Here is a 22923-nt window from a genome sequence, read left to right as displayed (position 1 = left end):
CCATCCCAGCTACAAAGAATTGGTCACAGACTCACCACTGATGAGAGCAAAGCCTTAAAGGGTTTAGCACACCCAAAAATAAAGACTGCTCCCTACTGGTCTCATCTCCGCATATGGGTTTGGGTAATGAGACGGCATTATATACTGATGTAAATGCTCTCTCATTCTCGAACGGCCCCTCCAAAAATGACCACCTGACAATTATAAAACTTATTTGTATTATCAGTTAAATAATCTGTCACAGGAAAATGTGCATGCAATGAACAATGATTATATTACACAAAACATTTTTCCTAACCAGAATATCTGATTGACCCCCCCAAGTCCAGCTAGCCTAGAACCGGCCATGACCACAGAGCATCACCTCCAGTTCCTGCCAAATTTAGTGATGAAACCACGCAATACAACTCTGTCGATAACATCATTAGCCTGGTAACTGTAGAAAACAGTTCATCAGGAGACCAAAGACTTAATTCCACATTAATCTTTAAAAATCATATAGGATGACACACTCAAGAGACTGTATCTAATAGTGACGCACATGTCGTTCCTTTCAGAATTATGCAACAGTTAGTCTGCAAGAGTGCTTTGAAAGACAACACAGCGAGATACGTTGTTCAAAAGACTTTATTTTAGTCCCAAAAGTACACTAATGTCAAAAAGAAGTACAGTAAAAAAAATCCTCATGATACCGAGCATGAACAAAGGGTTTCCTTAGAAATCAGTAGGTGAATGTGGAAATCAGTAGGTGAATGTGGATTGTAGTAATGAATACAGTGGAATTCATTTGAATCACCTCCCACAAGAGATAATGCTCCTCCATAACAGCCAGACGGCTTCATGCCATAAACATGGCCTCCATTTATAAAAGAAACAAACTAGCAAGTAACGAATTGAAAACGAACAGAATGACAAACATTATTGGCACAAGTTACAGATGTTTGGCTAGCCCTCAAATGCAGGCCAAATAGTGTGCGAGATATACTTTCAGACAAGTACCCCATGTTAAAGCACAGCTGATTCAGTTATATTCAATAAATGGCCCCTTATTGAAACGCTCATGACAAGTGTGACTTCATTACATCATTAAGCAAATTCCAAGAGACCGTAATGGATCCACCATGTGCCCTGAACGTTACTCGCCCCGCGTACGCAGGGGACTGTGGTTAACTTGTGCGAGCACAGTGGAGAGTTTTCCCGGGGGAGGGCGCCCATGTAAACAATGTGCTGTGCGCTTGCAAATTTACTAAAGCAAATAAACAGGCATTTCGCACCATCTGTTGCTTGCAGGATGAGCTTCGGTCTAAGAAAAGCAACGGCATGCAGAAGCAGTCACGTACCAATTGCGATACGACTGCGCCGGAATGGCTCATGGGGGGGCTATGAAGCAATAGGTGGGAGTCTACAGAGCTATGCGTAAACTGTACAAGCGCCGGGACGTTTGAGGCAGATTTGTGTACAGAAAGAGAGGTACTATTAGATGACAAGGCCCTCCTTTGATCCGTTCAATATCTTTGAGAGTAACACAAGGATACACTGATGAAACTAACCAATCAGATTTGACAATAAATAGAGCGCAACAAGTCTTGTGTTGTCAGTTGTCCACGTGGAGAAGCAGCCAATCAGGCCAAAGAAAGAACTGTAAAAACACAGAGTAAAATGAAAAACAATGTTCAGAAACATCTTAAGCTAGTAAAGTCCGAGAAATGAAACGATACATACCACTTATAGCTTCAAGAGCAAAGTACTTCACATCCATGTCTTGGTCTGTGGCTAGTTTCTCCAGTACTGGTTTGACCTCTGCCTGCAAAGCGCTGTGGGATACGTCATTGTTATTGTTGGCGTGTCTGGTTATGCTAACATCTCCGCTACCACATCTGTACTAAAAAGTAAACAAACCTGCTTTCCAAAACCGGTCCGATTTTCTGCAGGCACTTGGCCACGTTGAAGCGCACGTTGGCCACCTGGTCATTGGACATCTTGAGGACTACGGGTAACATGTGCTTGGTGGTGATCTCCTGTCCGCATGCTTCAGACAGAGCCTGACACACAGAAACACAGAGTAAATGAAAATGTGTTCATTATTTACTCAATGTCATTCCAAGTCTGCAGAACGCAAACAAAGATATTTTGAAGAACGTCCATAACCAAACAACATTGGTCCCCATTAACTTCTATTGTATGGATACAGAACCACTGAGTCATAGGCAAGTTTTGAACGACATTGGGATGAATATATTTATATCACTTTAAAGAGAAGAAACCCGTTTCTAGGTTTTCACACTTACATTGATGCAGAAGAGTGTGGTCATCCTGTGCAGGTAGTTGGGATCATTGGCCATGCCGAGAACCTTGGGTACGATGGTGTTCTGAGCCCACTCTGCTCCAAACTTCTCCACCAGCTTCATTAGATTGCAGGTTGCAGCCTCTCGGATGGCATACACTACAAAACAAGACAATGGAACCACAAATATTTCGAGTCATGCTGGTAGGGCATACAGTCCTAAAGTTGTTTTCAAAGTTAGGAAACTTGAATGATTATGAAGACAAATATCATGCACAATAGACTAGGAACACACATTGTACCACCACTGTACCCTTAAAGGCATAGTTCCCTCAAAAATAAAAATTATTTTCATCATTTATTAACCCTTAGAGATATAGATATTCAAAACCTGTATACGACTGGAACACAAAAGGTATTTTGAGAAATGTCTCCATTGTTTTGTGTCCATAAAATGGAAGTCAGTGAGGGTGAATGTTGTTTGGCTACCAACATTCTTCAAAATATCGTCATTTGTGTTCTGCAGAAGAAAGTCCTACAGGTTTGAAATGATAAGAGGGTGCGTTCATGACAGTTCTTATTTTTGGGTGAACTATCCCTTTAAGACGGACTTGATCCCACAGCCTTCCACTTACCAGCCCACATTTTTATCAGCTCTACCACATCTCCTCCATATCTAACAGCGCTTTATCATTTTCCTTAGTTTTTGTTTTTCTCCCCAGGTGACTGACCGGGAATTGCGTACTCGTTCTCTTTATATTTATTTTGCCTGGTTTCAGCTTTCCCTGGATGGTTTGATCAAACGGATCGCTGGCATGTGAGCTGTTGATCCTGCTGGCACGACTGTGTGCTGTTAGTCAACAACGTTGTCTTGTTGTTCTGCGTTACCACTACAGACTACATTCCACCTGACTTCACAATAACTGGAATAGAGATTTCAATCCAAGCTATTTCACTTTCATTCCAGGAAGAGCAGGTATGCACAAACATTGTGTAAAATTGTGCAATGCAGCCCCTTTTACAATCGGTTTGATGATGACATCATCCATTCATTAAAAAGCTTTCAATTCTATACCTCCATCCAATCACAAAAAAGAAATGTGTTGAGCTTTATGTAGGTCAAGCTTAAAGCGGAGATCAAAAAAACATGCACGACACAATCCTTTTTGACACAGTGGATGTTTTGCAGATGCCTGTGTGTTTTTGTCAGAAAGATGAATTCACATTTCTATAGTGCCACTCTGAGATCTTATGCAAGCGGGTAGTGCCGCATACACAAGAACATTCCAGTGACGTAACCCATCTGGCCCTTTGTCTGCAACTGTGTCACAGTTTAATTGTGCGTCTGTGTTGTGCGCTGCACTGAAAATGACAGCTGGATCTACACAGCCCGTGTTCAGAACCGTTACGACAACTGTTCAATTTAAGCTTTATTATGAGGCCCTCCAATCTGAAACATTCATTACCATTGACATGCAAATCAAAGCGGGCGATTCAAAAGCCTGATCTATTCTGGAACAAAGACTTTAAATAGGTTTAGATGACAAAAACCAGCAACCTGGTGAGCAATGTGTGTTGTAAAAAGGAATGTTATGCATTCAGAGCTGTGTGAATTTTAGAAATCAAATATTAAAATCAACTAACTAGTCGTGTTATTAACAATTTATTCATTTTATTAGCAATTCATAACTTTGAGCAAGTAACCTGAAAAACCTGTCTGCTTACCTCGATATGCAACAGTAAGCTTATAATGATTTATAATTTGAACAATTTTGAGGGAAATATCAGATACTCGATTAAAAATATGTTCAGTAAACTGCAATTTTATGTGATACAGAGATATCTATATAAGGCAAAACTACGGATTGTAGCTTTAATAATGGTGCTTAATAAATGAGAGGTAACTAAGAGATGCAAAATCTCTGAGATATTTTCGCATGTTATGCTTTAACGTACTACTTTCAAGCATGGCAAAAAGTTTAAAGCTCCACCATCAAATTTGTCCAACAAATTCACCGCCTTTAACAATACGTTTCTGTCAGACTTGCTATGAGCAATATTTCCATTACTGTGCATGACACAACCCAACAAAATTAGTCATTTTTGAAAAATCTGCGCTTTTGCACATCCCTAGTGAATGTGTGTGAGTAACAAGACTAAGGCACAGGGCTGACCTACATATTGAGTGAAATCAATGCTTATTATACAATGAAACCGAGACACAAGTATTTGAAAAAGATACAGCGGGGAAAAGAGAGAAAAAGAGCAAGTGAGAGAGAGATTCTTATCAGACTCTTGTAATTGGCAGGCAGATCAGAACAGGAAGTGCTGAGATGCACGTCTCTTTTTTTCCTGTAGGAGGTGTATGAAGAAAGCACAGCCAAAGCCGTTCAGCAATATAAACTGTTCACCAGATAGAACTAACAGCGTTTAAAGACTTTGCTTGATTCCTGTCATTACCTCCAGAAAATTTCACTTTTTTAACTGTGAAACTCAACAGAATCCCTATACAAGAAAACTCAGAAGACCTACCGTGATCAATGAGCCATGCCATGCACAGGGAATTCAACTTCTCATCGAAAAACTCCACACCCTGGGAACGAAGGGTTAGAGTTACATGCAACCAATAATGAAAATAACACTTTTTATATGCACTTTATCTATCATAGAGATAACATTCACTTTCATGGCATGGCAAAGTACAGATCCTTTTGTGATCCCCACAAACATCATAAGCTTCAAAATGACACACGTCCAGTCCCGACTTTAGAAATCGATCAATATGCAGATGTGAAAGTGGAGCACAACTCACCAGTTGGCCAGCCAGCAGGGGCATGTACTCAATGATGGCCAGTCGAACCCTCCACTTGGCATCCTCGGCCAGTTCCACTATAGCTGGCAACAGAGACTGAGAGAGCTGCCGGATGCCGATCACCTCATTCACACAGTCCAGGTTAGAGATGATGTTCAGCCTCACCTCAGGACACTGGAGGACAATGAGGAAAAAATCTGCAGTTATTCTTTTTATTTAAAACTCGGTCCCACGTTTAGTCTCAGTGACTTTTTTTAAATTTTAAATAACAACATTTCTGTGTAAAATTACAATATTTCATATGTCAAAGACTGCAAAGTGGTACATGACCGCTGGTTAAAAAAAATACCGTGGAGCAGACTTTTTTTGTATTATATGGTTGTGAAATTCCTTGTTTTTGATTTTTGGATTAAAGGGACACCGGAAAAGAAAATTCTGTCATGTATTACTCCCACCCCAAGTTGTTCCAAACCTGTATAAATGTCTTTGTTCTGTTGAACACAAAGATATATATTTAGAAAAATGTTAGCATCTGACATTTCTGGGACATTGACGACCATAGTAGAAACAATTAAAATGGTAGTCTAAGGTGCCCCAGACCAGTTCGCTTTTGTAAAAAAATGATACAATAATTTTTCCTACTATGGTTGTCAATGATGTCCCAGAAATGTCAGTTGCTAACATTCTTCCAAATATCTTTCTTTGCGTTTATTAGAGCAAAGAAATTTATACAGGTGAGTGTAAGTAAATGCTGACAGAATTTTCTTTTTTTTGGTGGAGTATCCCTTTAACACGCACTGATTTTTTACAATACAACCAATGCACATATGAAAAACAAAATCTACAGTATATTATTAAATTTCATAATTTACATTCATTTTCGTAACTTTACTGCAACTGCAGGAACATGTATTACGGTAAATAAAATCGATTCATATTTCCTATTTCACTTGTGAGTACAAACCTTATGCAGGCTTTTCTTCAGTGAAAAAAATGTATCTTTTATATTTTCCATAAAAGGCTCATGTGACAGTGCACGCACACACATGGCCAAATATTTAATGACTTGCTTGAGCAAGTGCACTTTGGTGATGACTGACTAAAATCCAAACAACAAGTTTGTAAGTCAAACAGAGCCAGGCGGATAAGCAGCCAATGGAAATACACTTCAGTACAGAATTCACAGAACCCGGCTCCTAACGTTCTCGAGTCGTGTTTGACATTCAAGAGGAGACCAATAAAACAGAAGGAAACACAAACACAGGAGGCAGGCGCTTGGACAAGCTTCGGTTTTGACTCACGGTCTCTCCGAAAGCTATGGGCAAAGTTCAACTGCATTTGAAAACAGACTAAGAGTTTATTGCTAACATCTTAAAGCTAATATGTCTTGCAGACAAGTCATGAAAAGAAGCCCATCAAAGGAACATCAATCAGGGACAGTAGAGAAGAAAACTGCCGTTCCAAAATCTAGTGAGCTGCCTACATGGGGAGCATTTTAAGGCACCCTATGCTCTATGTTTTCATTGGTTTGCGTTAGCAGTCAGCTTCCTATGTAGGCAGAGAGCAGACTGCCGTTAACAATTTACCCCTTAAACCTGGTACAAGGTGACCCATCAAAACCTGTAACATGAACATCTGCATGAAAATATAGTCGTACAGATGTACCATCATAAGAAGCTTTGACCACAGGGGAGAGAACGAGAAACACACAGAGATGAGAGACTGGCCAATGGCCAGATAGGTTACCTCGTCCTTCAGTTGGGCCAGGAAAAGAGGCAGCAGATGTTCTACAGTGTTATCCTTGCCCAAGATGGTGGACAGACCCATGATGACAGAAGCCAGGGCAGATTTCACATGCTGGTTAGTGTCAGACACCAGCTCCTGTTTGGAGAAGAGGAGGACATTGAAATCAAGCTATTCTTCTGCAAGTATCTCTAATCAGAGCGACTGCCATTGATGAAGTCTATAAGGGGAAAAAATGAGTCACGGGTGTGCGGGGGCGCGATCCATTTGAAACCTGGACATTTATTTGCTCGTAAAACTTAACGATCACACATTTTAGCGAAAAGCGTGTATATGTGTAGGCTAATCGATCGCATCTGCAGACAAAGTAAGCAGAAAACTGTTTGTATCTGGGAGGCATGATCTGCTTACATAAGCTTATTAACAGATAGCAAACAACAGGTCATGAGACTCTCAGGCCACACAAGAGCACAGCACATTTTGGAAAGCTCAAACAGACACAACGCGTAAAAGTGGGCCTGTTATGAAAAGTTTTAGAAGTCCAAAAACTGAGGATCAAACATTTTATTGACGCATAGTTGGTACGATTAGTCTGAGGAATAATCACTGTTGTAGATTATGACGATTATTATGCATTCATTCATTTCTACATTTTAACTGGCCCTGACAAAATCTTTACCTGAACGCCACAAAAAGTAATAATCATAATGTCTAGCTATTAGTTTGTTTTTACCTACGCAATCTTAATAAATAAGGTCATAATACCATAAAACTATTAGCCTAACTCTAATAATAATAATAGGCAATCAGTTAGTAATAAAATTTGAACAAATAATCTAATTATTTAGCACAAATAAATGCAATAAAGCAAACAAACAAATTAACAGTGCTTTTCATGTGTTTCATGTTGATCTAACTGTTGTTATCAGGTACGGAAACTGAATATAGGAGTCAAATGTAAAATAACACTTCATATAGTCTTCATAGTATAAATGAAATGTAGATCAAACCATATTTAAACAAAGACGTGTATTATGCTGCTGTCCCTTTAAGAGCTAGCACGCACGGATCACAGGCTTTTTGCTTCCCCACTGTTTTCTTTAACAGCAAACAATAATGGATTTATAAGCAGGGCTCTTTAATCTGGTGTAACTGTTTTCATTTTGTGCAAGTTGCAACAGTTCCGTTCTGTGCAACAGAAACACGCGGTGTAACAGATCCTTTACGATTAATTAACCGTGGCGTTTTTAAGCGCGGTTAATAGTGAAATTCAACAATCGCTGCATCCCTACTTGTGAATCAGAATCGAATCATCTAAATCAATACACAGCCCTATCAAACAGTGATATACAGAAATCATTTTGCTGCTTAACCGAACACATAATACATCACGCAAAGGCTTCCAAACACACTTAAGTGATGATTAATTTTCTTCCTTTCAAAGAAACAATTTCAACCAATTAAAGTGAATCAGATTTTCCATTGCTAATGTGAAGGTCAACTCAAGCCAAACTGTGTCCTGTACAGCTGTGTTGCCCATATAAAATGTTCTGTGGTAAAGTCCCTTATAGGTTTAAAGCAAGACTAATAGAACTATTACAAACACCTCGTTTCAGCCTAATCCTGCAGTGACAAAATATATAAATGCAAAGCGACACGCGATCTACATTTTGCAACAGTGACCCCTGCTGCCTATGAGCGCCAGGAAAAGTCAGACATTCAGTCAGTCAGACATAAGAAAATTCAGTCCCAGCAAACATTGTATGTAAACACTGATCATCTTTTCAGACAGGTCATACCAGATTGTTTGGGTTCCACTGCTTATGCATAATAGACAATTATTGAATCACTCCAAAAAGAAAGTCACTTGTTCAGGGCGAATATGCAAACATATAAATAAAAAACATAAAAAGAGAAAACATACAGACTTCCAGCAAGACGTCTGGCAGAGATAACCTGGATACTTGCCCAGATATGATATCACACCAAAAAACAAGCCTGAGTTTCCTCCGAGCCCCCTTCTAAGAATTTGGCTGCCACCCTGTAGTATAACTGTTCAGACACACGCCAAGTGGGCGAGATTAAAACGTGTGTACCTTGACACATGGCAGAATGTGAGTCATGATGATGGTCTCCCTGCTGTCTTCGGGCAAATTTTCGCAGAAAACTGCAGAGATAAACAAACCAAGAGATAAATGTTATTGTTGCGTGACTGCCAGCTTCCCAAAGCCTCTCAAAAACAAAAGCAAACCTCACCTTTCACCTTGTTGGCAGAAGCAGCGCGGACCTCTGCCTCGCAGTCTTTCAGCAAGTTCTGGAACGCCGGCACCAAATCGTTCTTGGTGATTTCTGGGCCAACCGCCTTTTGCAACTTCATAAAGACAAGAAAACAAAGTTAAATCACCCTCACCGGGACAACGCGGACGACAGCCAAATATGTTTCCTAAGAACCCACTTCTGAGAACTTGTCAGCCACCATGTAGCGCACCCTCCAGGACTTGTCCTCAGATGCCTGACGCAGAGTTGGCATGACCAGGGTCTCCAGATCCTCCTGCGGCAGGAGGGTTGCAATGCTAACGCCGGCTTCTACCGCCAGCAGCCGCACTGAGTCCTGAAGCACAAGGTGAAAAAAACTATAGCGACCAAAAAGAGCACAGGCATGATGACTGGGAATAAATGCAACAGGCTACCTGCTCATCGGATGCTAGTGCTGTGAAGAGAGGAATGATGTCGCTCTTAACATAGTCCAGCTCCAGAACCTTAGCAAACTCGCCCAGTTTAGAGGCGGCGGCACGGCGCACCATAGGGGTGTCATCTGAGCAGAGAGTGCGGAAGTGCCTGCAGAGACAAACATAACATCACTCTAAGGATCTATATGATATACAACTTTCATCACCTCAAAAAACCAATTTAAGTTAATTCTAACCAAAGTTTAAATTCAGCTAAATGTGACATTGTCCCTGTATCCATGAAAATTAAAAGGTAATGTACCTATAATAAATAATGACAACAATATCGAACTTACTGGCGGATTTCTGCTTTAATAGAGCTGGATACACGTGGATAACAAACGCTAAAAAGACCGCAGGCAGATGTTCGGGAGGTGAACCAATCCCCGCTGGCCAGGCGCTTCACCAGCGGCACAAAGTGCACCTCCAGGTCTACAGGGGAATGTTCCTGAGAGATCTTCCGCAGGGACTCCACAGCCTTGTCCCGCACAACCGTTTCCTCCACAGTCGCCAAACTCTCCAAGGGAGGCTAACAGAAAATTGGAAAATTATCCAAACAAGCATTTTTGATTCCAGATGAGACCGAGATAACACTGGACGTGTGCTCAGTCGTCTAATTTTTCATTGTTCTTACTTCTTACCAACAGACAGTGGACAAACTCCGGACCTCCAACCAACAGGGTGAAACTTCCGAGCTGCTCAGCCAAGGCAAGAAGAACTTCATCCTCGTCATAAATGGTATCTAGAGATGAACGGACATTCCAATGCTTGTCAATTTCTTTAAAGTGTAACTATTACAATGTCCTTAAAATTACATTTCATGCAGTGTGTAATGTTGCTGTGTGTGAACGCAAGTTGTAAAGCCGAAAGTGAACGAATAACATTTATGGACTTGAGAAAAAAAGATTTATAAATACAGTTTAAAGAAAGTAAGTTCACCCATTTGCAAAACAGTTATTCAGTCCTTAAGTTCAAATCAAAACAAACAAATCTAAACAAACAAAAGAAAAACTGGCGGATACACTGATTGCACACATACGTCTGGCAGACGTATATTTGACGTCTACATTCACTCTGCAAGACTTCTGCAATACATAGTTTGTAGGGATGCACCGAATGTTCGGCCACCGAATATATTCGGCCGAAAATAGCAAAAAACGCATGTTCGGTATTCGGCCGAATATGTGAAATGGCCGAATAATTTTACCGAACATGACTCGAGAAACGATCAACTAGCAACCAGCGCAGAGAGAGAGAGAGAGAGAGAGACGTGCGCTTTATTAATGCCGCAAACATTTTGGCAGTGTGTGTGTGGAGCATTTTAAGGTGTCAGAGAAAGACAAAGCACGGGACTTGCCGCACGGAAGTAAATTTTCGAATGAAAGAGTCTTTACCGGTCGGTAACTTGTGGCTATTTCAGACGGGAGCGGGCTGTCTGACAGTAGCCCCGCCGCTCGCGACATCCTTTGACATCATACAGTGGTCGCGCGCACACAGTTCCCTGTACTAAACAACTTGTCAAAGTATGTTCTGTGCATCCCGGCCACGAGTGCACCAGAGAACAGTCAGCTTTTGACTGTTCTCTGGTGAGCAGGAGAGACGTGAACTGATATGGTTGTCAGTCAGCATCAGTCAGAATAGCTTGCGTTCAATGTTTTTTTTTCTTACAATCATTTTGCAACGTAGCCTATAATAATCCAACAGTTTTAGTTTATTCGTATTTTTAGTTTATAGGCCTAATGTGGAATGACACTTTTTAATGAAGTGTTTTGTTGTAGGGGTACAGAGTAACTTACATTACATTCTTTTACCAGTCAGTTATAGGCCTAATTAATATAGGCTATTAAATTTTTTGTTTTAATGTATTTTGTTTTGCTCAATTTTATATTAAGTTGTATTGTATTTTATTGAAAAGCAAGACAAATTTTTAAAAGCAAATTTTGACTATTCAGTTTGTGCAATAGTGAAAAAATAGCTTAATAAATAGAAGAAATGCAAAAACCATATTCGGTGTTCGGTATTATTCGGCCTTCGGCCAAGTGTTTCACATCATGTTCGGCTTCGGCTTCGGCCAAGAATGTTAGATTCGGTGCATCCCTAATAGTTTGCTCATCTGCAATACGTCTCGGAGACATAATGCTGTCAGATGTCCTATACACATCTAGAACATGGCTGTAAGATGTTTATGATTAAGAATGGATGTAAAACTGCTCTTGCTCAGATGTTTAGCAGATGTTTTTACACAGCAGATATTTTCCAGATCAGCAGACGTCTCCGAGACGTACTGCAGATGAGCAAACTAAGTATTGCAGATGTCTTGCAGATGTAAGTGCAGCCAGATGTATGTGTGCTATCAGGGGGATGTAAATGTCAGATTTAGATGAGAGCAAGTTATATTTGTTGCATTGATGTCTTACCGGTGAGGAAGGGCAGTAGTTCAGTTCGCGTTCTCTCCACACCAAGAGCCAGAGCAATAGTGGACAGCTTCTTAATACTGTTCAAACGCAACTGAAAAAGCAGAAGACTTTTATTTGTCTTTGAGCAACTGCAACATTATGGACACACATGACATTTGTTGTCAAAACAAAAATTTATTCTCAGAGCGTGTCATGTATTAATTACCAATATAATTGAACCATCAGTTTTCTAAAGCACTGACGATAGTCCAAACATAACCGTCTATATTTTTGTTTTCTATTGCAGATAAGAGAAATATACAAGCTTTACTGGTCGTTTAAGGGAGACAAAATACTACTGCTATTACAAAATGCAATAACACCCAACAAATAGAGAAGGAATGGTTCTTTGTAGAACATTTTGCTTTAATTTTCGTGTGCACATTTAAAAGGAAGACACAACCTTATGGACGGGATTGTTCTAAAAGCTACATTTACCGGACTCATTTAGAAACGAGTAAAAACGTCGACAAGAGACCTTGAGTGGGCATTTAATCCGCAAAATACTCATATCTCATATATCAGTATGATTAAAAACTTGAATAATAGTGGGAAAAAATCCATGGCAATTTGCGTGGAATTGCTCATTTACTGTTCAATATATCTACGTCTAACCACGACAAAATATCCGTATGCACGCTCTAGTACGGCTATGATGCGCGAAACGCTATAGCGAAGACTCATTAGGCTTTGAAATAACCACAGAATGCGTAACGTTAGTCATTTCAGATTAATATAGCCGGATGAGATATTATCCACACTTGGTCTATTCATTAGAGGGAATCTAATTAGCCCTTGATGCATTTAGGTCTTGGATAACAGGCAAAAAACAATTTCCTTCATAACAAATCTGTGCAAGCCTCGGTTAACGTTAGCTGCTAAGCGAATCATGTTAGCAGCAGTTACGCGTTTGTATGTGTATTTTTCTTTAGTGCAACACGACGTCTACTCTGACTGATGTTTACCTGAACATCTTCATTCCTCAGTTCGTCGATCAAAACAGCGATGGGATAAAGTGAATCGTCTCCTTCTGCTCCTGCCATTTTAGCCTTGAATGATAATCACAGTAGAGAAGCTGCTCGGGTGCTGCGCCCTGTTTCCGCCGTACGGGAGTCAGCGCGCACTGGCTGATGGGAAAACGCCAGACAAATTATGAGCCCTTTAGTACTCAGTAATGAGTGAGGAATATTATTCTTGATTCTTGATTGATACTCTCATAAGGCTTGTTTGATTGTCAGTTTATTTTTATTTACTGTTAATGTTTCATGCTTCATTTTTCATGTTTTGTTTTTGTTTTTTATTAGTAGTAACCGTTGCAGTATTTTGGAAATACTGTTTTGTATGTCACTAATATTTTTTTGTTACCTAAAATGTAAGAAACAAGCATTTATATTTTATGAAATACAATGTAAATATTTATTTGTACATTTTAATGTTAAAGTCACCATGAAACGGAAGTTGCGATTGACTTCTTTTCCGTATCGTGACGTATATCCGAGTGAAAGGTCTTCTGAAATTAGAAAAAAGTAGGGCGGGCTTTATTTTGCCCTTCCCTTTTTGATTGGTTTGTTGTAAATTGGGCCTGGAGGGGAGGGCTAAAAATGCCTGGCCATTGGACAGTGAGTCCTACCTCTTTTTTGTTGCTGACGTCATGTGGTGAAGAGTTGTTGTTGAGAGGGGGAGAGGAGCTTAATGTTTTTGATTAAAGATTACAAGTGCAAATGAATAAAACAAAATAATAATAATAATAATAACGGTGTGCACGGTGTGTATAAAATCATTTATAATAATCACTGCAACACTGTGTAAAATTATAACACTGTGTAGAATTTTCCTGTTTGATTTCATGGTGACTTTAAACGGTTGTTCATATGCACCAGTTTTATTTTGAAAAGAAAATCAGAAAGTCAGAAATCTAACTATAAAACGAGTGTTATGAATAGTTTTAATTGTTCTTTTAATTAATATTTTAAATGATAAACAAAAAACTAAAAAAAGATTTACTCTGCATGGATTTAATACCAATAATCTTCACATTAATGTTGCACAAGGAGAGATAAATCAGCTTCCACTGGTGTCTCACGTCACACTAAATTTGTGAAATGTATTAAGGCGACTGAGAAAAACTGTAATGATAAAAACATATTATTCATTATATATTTGTTTGCTCATTCATTTGTTCACAAACATTTATTATATCAGTCAAGTAAAGTAATGCTTAATAAAATAAATATCCAAATTATGGGCCGAACTACATTCTGTTTTTTGTTCATTATATTTCCCTAAAAATCTTGCAGAGGGGGACTGCCAGCTGTTATTAATCAAGTAGCTGGAGGCCGTGGGCATGACAACAAGCATTCCTCTCTCACATCTCTCATCCAGCCCTGCTTCACATCCACTGTTTTCTTCCTCCTCAGATGTCTGCCACACACTTTGAGCATATTAATGTTAGAGCTTGACTCATGTACACTTCCCTCAAAGGTCCAGAACCCTCTAGGTGTGCAGCTGTGCGCAGACCACCCTTGGCCTTTGTTGTTTATATAAAACAAAAATTGACGCACTCTTTAGAAACCTCGGGGTCAGAGTGAACATGGTCAAGAAGTAGATAGATAACACATTCAGCTTTCTATCAATTTATGAGGACACATCAATGTCTTGGTTATGCTGCTTTGGCAAAAATCACTTCATAATGACTGACTAGATGTTGTACCTGTACGGTTACTGAAAAATTATAGTCATTACCTAGAAAAGAACATTTGTTCTTCCAATCAATCACCTTTGCTGTCTTATTCCCTTATGTAGACCTATTGCTTCAAAAATACTTAGAAAAAACCTGATACGCAATTTCATGCAATTTCACAGTTCAATTTTCAAAGCTATGATTTCTTTATTTCTTGTAATGTATATAAAATTACCACATGCATAGCCTATACCGATGAGTTGGGAAAGAAACGACTTGAAGTACAATTTTCAAAATCACGAAAGCACCATGAGTTTTTTTTTTTAGTTAATTTTGTCTGAAAACAAACCAGATGTCTCATGGGTATTATGTCACCAGTTGATTGGATAAAGCCTATACCTCAACCAAAGACATCACCGTTGGCCCAACTTCTGAACCACAGACCACCAACTTACTGTAGACTCAATGACTCGTAGCTTAAGATGTGGGCGGGGCAATTCAATCTAAATGGTGCCGTGATGACCAATCAGACAGCACATGGCTGTCACGGTCAATCTTACGAATCAGTACCATCCATTGCTAGTGCATAGTGAAGATGATGTTGCTGAGTCATTTTTAAAAATAGCAGTGCACTAATGAGCAAGCAGACAGACAGGGGAAGAAAAACAAAGCAGAGGAAGAGGCTGATAGCTCTTTTATTTAGCGCATGACAAGGAGGAAAGCGAGGGTGCTTAAATTGCCTGACATGACATATCGAGTTTGTGAACTGAATAAAAATCATGTGAGTCATTCTAGTGGGAAAACAAAACAATTGTGGCATTAGGCCTATTCAATATTCTGTAAAACTTGTGTAAAGCTGTCAGCCCTCAGAGAATGGCTATTTATAAAACACTAATGCAACGTAATTACATGACCTTGTTAAACAATTCTACATAACTCTTAAAGAAAATCAACTCCAAAGGACATAGGAGGTGAAACGCTGATAGCACACATAGAGAAACGTCTGGTCTGGAGCAGAGCCCTTAAGTACTTTTCAATCGCCCATCTGATGATGTACGATCCATCCTCCCCCTCACATCTGCACTGTTTATGAAATCAAGTCTCTCTGTTTGTTTGACATGAGCAGGGTGAAGATGTGAGGAGAGACCTGACAGAGAGCATCTGCAGCCACGGTCCAATTAGCTAAGGCTTAGTTCTGCTTTTCTGAATCAATTAGCACAGCCATTTAACAGCAGAGACAGAGCATGGGCTGAGCTGACACTCTCTGACGTCAAACCCGCATCCCATAAGGCTCCGCAGGCAGATGTGTGATAGCGAAATTGAGGCAGGGCTGGGGGTTGACTGCTGTCTTTTAAAAGCTCTGACAGCTGTTTTCCCTCTATAGGATCATACATCCGTTTTTTCTACATCTTGAAACAATGACAGATACAAGCATTATCGTCATAGCATGGGCCCTACAAGCGCTTGCAAAGGCAACAAGGAAGCAAAGCGCTGTTGATGGGTGTTGTTTTGGACAAATCGTGCCCTGGGTTACAAATTGGACACACACAAGGGCTGGTTGCTTTAAGACATTATGTTTTAAAATAAGCATAGCAGAGCGTGATCTCTGAGGCAAAGTTCACGCAAGTGTAACAGGGCTGCAAGAGAAAAAAGTCTTTCTTTAAAAAACTGGACTTACTTTTATTATTGCTCACACAGTGTGTAGTTTTTTAGAGGATCTAATCCAATATAATATGCAAAACTATGTCTTCAGAGGTGTTTAAAAACCTTACATAATGAAGCGTTATCTTTTTATTACCTTAGAATGAGCTATTTCTATCTACATACACCCCTTACATGGATTTCACCATGTTGTTTCTACAGTAGCCCTAAACGGACAAACTGCTCTACAGAGCATGTTTCATAAATACGTTATCTCCTTCAGTAAAGAAGCGAAAACATGACGACATCTTTGTCCTGTTTCAGCCACCGTAGTGTTTTGAATTTTTAAGTGTAGTGAATTTTCATTTTTAATGTATCACTTTGTAAGTATCAAAATTGGTTAATCTGTTAATTTTAAGTACCTTATATTTATGATTTACTTATCAATAAAGGACTTTCTTTCATCTGCAAAACATTAACCTCTATGAAGCGTGGATCAAAGCCAAATTTAAGCACCAGAACATAATGTAGGCCTACTGTATCTTAAACCACCAAGACTTGGGGGTTGGTTCTTGAGTTTGTAAACAATGACCTAATAATGACCTAACAATCACCCAGCCCTTGCTACCACCTACAGTAAAGCAGCAACACCCTAGAAACCATCCAGAACGTAGCAACCACTGACCAATACCCTGGCAACCACCCACAACACCCTAGTATCAGACAATCTATATCTATGTATTACGGCACCGGAAAATTCACCACTGTCATGAAGTAAACTTTTGTATGTGGCAGTCAAGATGCATTTAGTCACATTAAATAAAGATGTGCACAATAAAAAAGAAAGAAAATGGCAAATCCACGCTTGCGATGATGTGGCCTACAAGAGAATCCAAATCCTTTACATCATGTTGCCATAGCAACAGCAGCAGATTGGCCCAAGATTCACTTGGTGGTTAATTGAAGTGAAATGTATGAGTGGGTCAGTCTCGATGCACGGCTGATTTTGAGAGCAATCTGGGAAATAGCGTGTGTTCAATGTACGGTCTGCAGCAGCCTTCCATTAACCTTGGAAGATGCTCAGCGGAGGGCACGTTAAAGAGCGCTACAGCTGGGCTTAAACAATAACAAAGTGTTCTGGCTTCACCTTAGGAAATTGTATGAATCTATATAGTCATCTTGTTGTCATGTTTTTTTTTTCCAGATAGTGAATAAAAGTGTTTCGCTCTGCTGTGCTTGGAGTGGGAATATTATTAAAGCAAAATGAAGGATTGAGCACATGACAGATACAGTAACCGATTCATAATGAAACTTCCTGTAGGGAAACACCATATAGTAGCAGATGTAAGGATGTATCACACTTCCTCTGTTAGGCCTGTTGTGGTTTTCTTCAGGATATGATCTTTTTTCTGGGCCTCATGAATGATGTTTATTAACCGTCTCCAAAGCAAACCTTAATCGTGTTTTCATCAAACACATGGTTACAGATACAGGAACACGCACTCAACTTTAATATCTATTTACGGGCAATATTCCATTCTGTATTCAACCTCACCAGACCAATAAACTAAACAGAAAATAAGGTTAAATTTGACTCGAGTGTCTCTCAAAAATTTTAGAAAAATTTCAGATTTCCTGAAAAACTTCTTTTACTAATGAGAGCAGTATCAGTCTGTTATTTCTGCTGTAATGTTGATATGGCAAGCCTTTCCACACAACATGACGTAAATCTGAAGTACTCTGCAAGCAGAACTCAATAAAGGAGGATTATTGGATTGACCTGCTTGACTAAGGCAGATCCGACATTGCTCACTCGAAGAAGGAACATGCCTGGGGTGGTCCATATGACTCTTCAGCTATATTCAAAGTCTTTTGAAGCCAATAACAGCTTTGCATGAGAAACAGACTGAAATGTATTTTACTGGTAATCTTCCCCTCCAGTTATTAAAAGTTATTTGAAAATAACTGCAACTGAAAACGTGACGACGGGATCCTTTTTATATGTATAGAAATGCAACCAAGAGTTTCACCTACTTGTTGAGTCACACACAAAGGGGGTTTATTTATAAAGGGATTCGATTGGTCAATCAGACCAGTTTCGAGTCAGATCAAGTGTTTCACTGAAACGATTTAATGATAGCTAAACTGGCCTTTTTAAGCTAATAACTTCAATTTTTTTCAAACAAAATCCGTCAGAAGACCTAATATAGCACATACATCAATTTATTTCTTATGAATAAAAAATATATATATTGTGAAAGCTTTAGTTCACTGCAAGTGACTTACGTTTCAAGGAATGTCATTCAAGTCGAGAACGACATGAGTGCATTTTTTTATTTTTGGGGACACTGTGAATTTAAATAGGCCTTTCAAATAAACAACCCTTAAGAAAAATAATAATAAACAACTACATAAACAAACGTTATGTGGCCCAAACTAAACTTTTGGTAGACCTCTGCAAAGAATCAATAACTGTTGAGTAGTTTTGATTTAATTTAATACAATCAATATATAATAAATATATAATGTAAATTACAGTAACAGTATAAAATAAATCATTATATTTGATCAGCCAGGCATGCAACAGGAAAATATATTTTGTGTAAGGAAAACAGAGATAGAAATAACATTTTCCAGACGGTTTTATCCAAAGCAACGTATTGTATTGCATTGTACTATACATTTGTTTCTGACTATGTGCAATCACCGGGATCAAACCCACAGCCTTGGCATTATTAGGGCCATGCTCTAACCACTGAGCCACACTAGTTACTAAGAGGATGAAAGGGATACTTCACCCAAAAATGAAAATTCTGTCATCATTTACTCACCTTCTAGTTCCAAATCTGTATAAATGTCTTTGTTCTGATGAACACAGAGAAAGATATTTGGAAGAATTTTCATTTTTGGGTGAAGTATCCCTTTAATGCTGAAGTAAGCAAGGGAGAGAATGAACAAGATACGTTTTATTTTATTTTTTATTATTAGACATATAACATAGACAGTTATTGAGTTTTGAGTTGGTTTTTTTTAAGTTGTGAAGGATGCTGCAGTTCGGGTGGAGGCTGGCAGTTCATTCAACCACAGGGGAACCGAATGAGTAAAGGCTTTTGCAAGCCATTTGGTGCCTCGCTGTGATGAAACAACCAAGCGTCGTTCATTTTCAGACCGCAGAAATTAGAGATGGATCTTAGGGCAACATCATAAAGTTCGTTGTAAGACCTTTATTGAGCAACCAACAAGTTTAATACAGTTGTTAAGGCATTATACCAGCAAACGCTACAAACAACATATTTCCCTCAGCAAAAGATGTGAACGGTCTGTTCCTCCCGGGCTGTGTGCAAATAGAACAGTGTGATCTTGGCTGATGAAAACTGGTCACATTTAATTTGATTCGATTATGAAGCCTGGCAATGTTTGACACTTTTCAGAGTGTTTTGGAGTCCCTGTACCAGCTCAGTATTCATTACCAAAGAGACGCAATGTTCTTCTAGCCGTGCTCCATGTTTATAGTGAGATCAGGATAATGAAGGCCGATCATTCAGTCTGGCTTGTTGAGATTGCCATGTCATAGTGTAATAGTGACACCTGCTGGACAATCGCCGTATGATACAAAAATTCCCAATTTAAAGAAATGGTAAACACAAAAGGTTTGCCATAACTCACCCTAACCCTCACTTTTGAAATGTTATTTCTTTCTAGATTACAAAAGCAGGTGTTTATTGCAGAATGTTAAAGATGCTTTTTTTTCTCATGACGGAAGTGAATAGTGACCACGAAAGTCCATCAAGATTTTAAACATGCTTTTTCTTTCTATTTGGACATTGACGGTCCTTCATCTTTCTCCACTTTCAATTGCATGAAAGAGAGCAGTACAGCAATTCTGCTAGATTTGTATTTGCTTTACCATGGATGATGGCAAGCCAAGGGGGTTTGAAAAGGCACATGATGGCTGGATGAGGACAACACTGGGTACGGTATTCTTTTAATTTGTGCACTCACTCTGAACACACCCAAATTTTATTTGGCAAATACAAATTCTTTTGTGCTGTCATAACCAGAACATTGAAGTATGAAACCTTTATTAAATAAGACCATATAAAATTTAACATGTTTTTTCTAAATGTCAAAAATACCCGAGTCTTTTGAAGTTGAAGATAAGAAATGTGTAGTCTTCCAAAAAATAAAATATATTTAAAAATATCTAAAAAAAATTACAAAACTTATCCTCAAACAGTCCCGGCTGCAAACATGGTAAAAAGTCAAGTTTCTGCTGGGCGAGGTATATAAATCACACACCTGACATCAGACATGATCGGAGTCACCCAAATATAAATGAGCGGATGACAGTTAAGCAATTAAAAATGTGATTTCAGTCACACGTGTCAGTGAAGCAGCTCATCCATCAGAGCTCTCCTCTGATCTCTCATCTTTCGCCACTCTCCAGTTTTTCCGTTTCTTCGTTTGTGGCTCAGTCAAAGTGTCTGTTTCAAGACAGTCTCTTTTCCTCCGTGTTTTTAGCCTTTTTTCTGAATGGCTGTCCTCCGTGCTGCTGTCCTCAGTTCTCTCTTTGCTTTTATGCTTCTTTTTCCTATGTTTGTTTTTTCCGTCTTTCTTCCTCTGCTCTCTCCTCCCGCTGTCCTCTGCATCGCTGCATGACTCTGAGCCAGAGCCCACAGTTCTCCTCCTCCTCTTCTTCTTTTTTTTCTTCTTGGATGACTTTTTGGAATTTTTCTTTATGTCAGGTTTTAAAGCGATCTTGTGTTTTTTCCTTCTGTGTTTACTATCACTGCAGTCTTTTTCTCTGGGACAAATGAATAAGTAGGTTATAAAACAAGCAAAACAACACACTTTGAATATTTTTTAAATGACCAAACAGAAAATGCATGCATATCAGTACATTAAATTTACTGTTGTCATTTGAGTAATTTCTATAGCTATAATATAAGTAAATATGCTGGAAATGGCAACACAGTATAAACGAAGAAAATGGACACAGAAAAATCAGTGCAGTATGAACAAATCCTTTAAAAATCAATAGATCGATATGCTGAATATCTATTAGAAACTAGTAAAACAAGAGCCACATCTTACCCATCAGACTGAAATTCTTCTGGATAAAGCTCCTTAAAACCACTGTGACCCCACCTGAGAGTGTAAAACACACTTTAGACCTTACAGTAAACAAACATGCGAAATAACTGCTATACTATAAGCTTACACCTTAATAAATACGCCTGAAAAAATACCTGTCAGGATCATTGGATTCAAACTCGTACAGTTTTCGTGTCCAGTATTTGGCCTCTTTCTCATCCCTCTCAGACAACCTGTCTCCAAGCCTGTCCCGCATGGATCCTTCTGAATCCAAACAACGGTCACAGTGCATTTGGCCACTAAGTGGGAATTTTGCAATTAACAAACAATTAAGGTATGAAGCAGAAATTAAACAATAGCACATGTAGATGTAGCAGTCACCTGTGCTTTGGGAGATGAGTCGACGAAGCTTGTTGTTCGAGATCCCTCTGTTTCCACATCTCTGTTTCTTCTTGAATCTGCAGTAACAATAACAAACAGATCAGAGTTTTGACAGACGTTGTCATTTTTTAAGACGAAAAGTCAAGAGAAATCATTCAGAAAAGTTTACGTGCCTTGTTATGGGCATCTGTATGTCTGATAACATTTCGAAGCAGTACTTTACCCAAAGGGACCCTCGACATGATGTCTAACCTACAAACAAAATACAACACAGCACATTTTAGCACAGAACAAGTTAACGTTAAATGTCTTAATTAGGCAGATTACAGTTTAGTTCACCATGGCATGCATATAAACGTGACTTTAGAGCCATAGTCAAGTAAGGAATTACGTTATCTACTTTTCACTGTTGTACACCCAACAAGCTAATCAAGAAGTTGGTATGGTAATGTAAGAAATACTGTTCAAAGAAGTTAGCTGCAAACACTAACTTAAGTGAAAAAGATTTGTCTTAGAATAATTAACGTAACGTTAACCAGTGTGGCAGCACTTCTATGTCCCTTTGACATTCACCCTACTATCTTTTAATCGGTTCAGATAAACGCTTTTTTTTAAATTCAGTACTATTAAGGAAAAGACAAGTTAAAACATAATATGACCTTTTAATTGTTCAAAAATGTATGCCACAAACTACGTGAACGTGGCATCAAAACAGCTTCCTGCAATACCATGCACATTAGGAATTTCAAAATAAAGGTCTTGAATTTGCGTTAGCCTGTGTTAAAATTAAAAGCCGTAGATTATAATAATTATGTATTATTCCGTATTAATATTTGAATATTACCGTAGCTCATGCATGACGGGTTTATTTGTTTATGTCGGTTATTGAGAGTATTTGAGCTTTTCGAAGCGTTGAATCATTTGAACCAGTTACTTGATTCACTTTTTCGAAGCACTCAAAACACTGCATTCTGGTGACACCTGCTGGTAAAAATGCAGCAATGGGACCTCTGGCCAAACACATTATTTTACAATTAAATTAATACATTACACAAATAAATTATAAAGCATTAATTTAAACCTCATTGGTTGTATTTTGTGTA

The 22923-nt window shown here is 38.9% G+C and overlaps 2 protein-coding genes across 2 annotated transcripts; both read right to left on the bottom strand.

The window, feature by feature from the left end:
• Window positions 1–609: 609 nt before the first annotated feature.
• Window positions 610–13169, bottom strand: ppp2r1bb (protein phosphatase 2, regulatory subunit A, beta b). Its single transcript, XM_057351490.1, has 15 exons — window positions 12990–13169; window positions 11986–12076; window positions 10210–10310; window positions 9865–10097; window positions 9530–9677; window positions 9295–9450; window positions 9096–9210; window positions 8936–9006; window positions 6843–6977; window positions 5097–5270; window positions 4817–4877; window positions 2289–2443; window positions 1900–2042; window positions 1723–1814; window positions 610–1639 (listed from the first exon to the last, which is right to left on the bottom strand). The coding sequence occupies exons 1-15, from the start codon at window positions 13065–13067 to the stop codon at window positions 1623–1625; spliced, it is 1770 nt and encodes a 589-aa protein (XP_057207473.1). The 5' UTR covers window positions 13068–13169; the 3' UTR covers window positions 610–1622.
• Window positions 13170–19566: 6397 nt separating this feature from the next.
• nkapd1 (NKAP domain containing 1) lies at window positions 19567–22557 on the bottom strand. Its single transcript, XM_057351354.1, has 6 exons — window positions 22480–22557; window positions 21994–22072; window positions 21821–21897; window positions 21595–21738; window positions 21440–21493; window positions 19567–21149 (listed from the first exon to the last, which is right to left on the bottom strand). Exons 2-6 carry the CDS (start codon window positions 22060–22062, stop codon window positions 20744–20746), a joined length of 750 nt encoding a protein of 249 aa, XP_057207337.1. The 5' UTR covers window positions 22063–22072; window positions 22480–22557; the 3' UTR covers window positions 19567–20743.
• Between the last annotated feature and the right edge of the window lie 366 nt (window positions 22558–22923).

This window comes from Triplophysa rosa, linkage group LG14 (assembly GCF_024868665.1).
Source record: "Triplophysa rosa linkage group LG14, Trosa_1v2, whole genome shotgun sequence".
Taxonomy (NCBI): Eukaryota; Metazoa; Chordata; class Actinopteri; order Cypriniformes; family Nemacheilidae; genus Triplophysa; species Triplophysa rosa.
Note: the sequence above shows the minus strand (reverse complement) of the source record. Positions and strands in the feature narration are given on the sequence as shown.

Coding starts and splice junctions, on each gene's coding strand:
- ppp2r1bb (XM_057351490.1), bottom strand. CDS start 13,067: ATGGCAGGAGCAGAAGGAGACGATTCACTTTATCCCATCGCTGTTTTG. Junction 9,678..9,864: donor ATTAAAGCAGAAATCCGCCA/GTAAGTTCGATA, acceptor TTGTCTCTGCAG/GCACTTCCGCACTCTCTGCT. Junction 2,043..2,288: donor CCACACTCTTCTGCATCAAT/GTAAGTGTGAAA, acceptor TCTGTGTGTCAG/GCTCTGTCTGAAGCATGCGG.
- nkapd1 (XM_057351354.1), bottom strand. CDS start 22,062: ATGTCGAGGGTCCCTTTGGGTAAAGTACTGCTTCGAAATGTTATCAGA. Junction 21,898..21,993: donor ATACAGATGCCCATAACAAG/GCACGTAAACTT, acceptor TTGTTACTGCAG/ATTCAAGAAGAAACAGAGAT. Junction 21,150..21,439: donor GAAGAATTTCAGTCTGATGG/GTAAGATGTGGC, acceptor CATTTGTCCCAG/AGAAAAAGACTGCAGTGATA.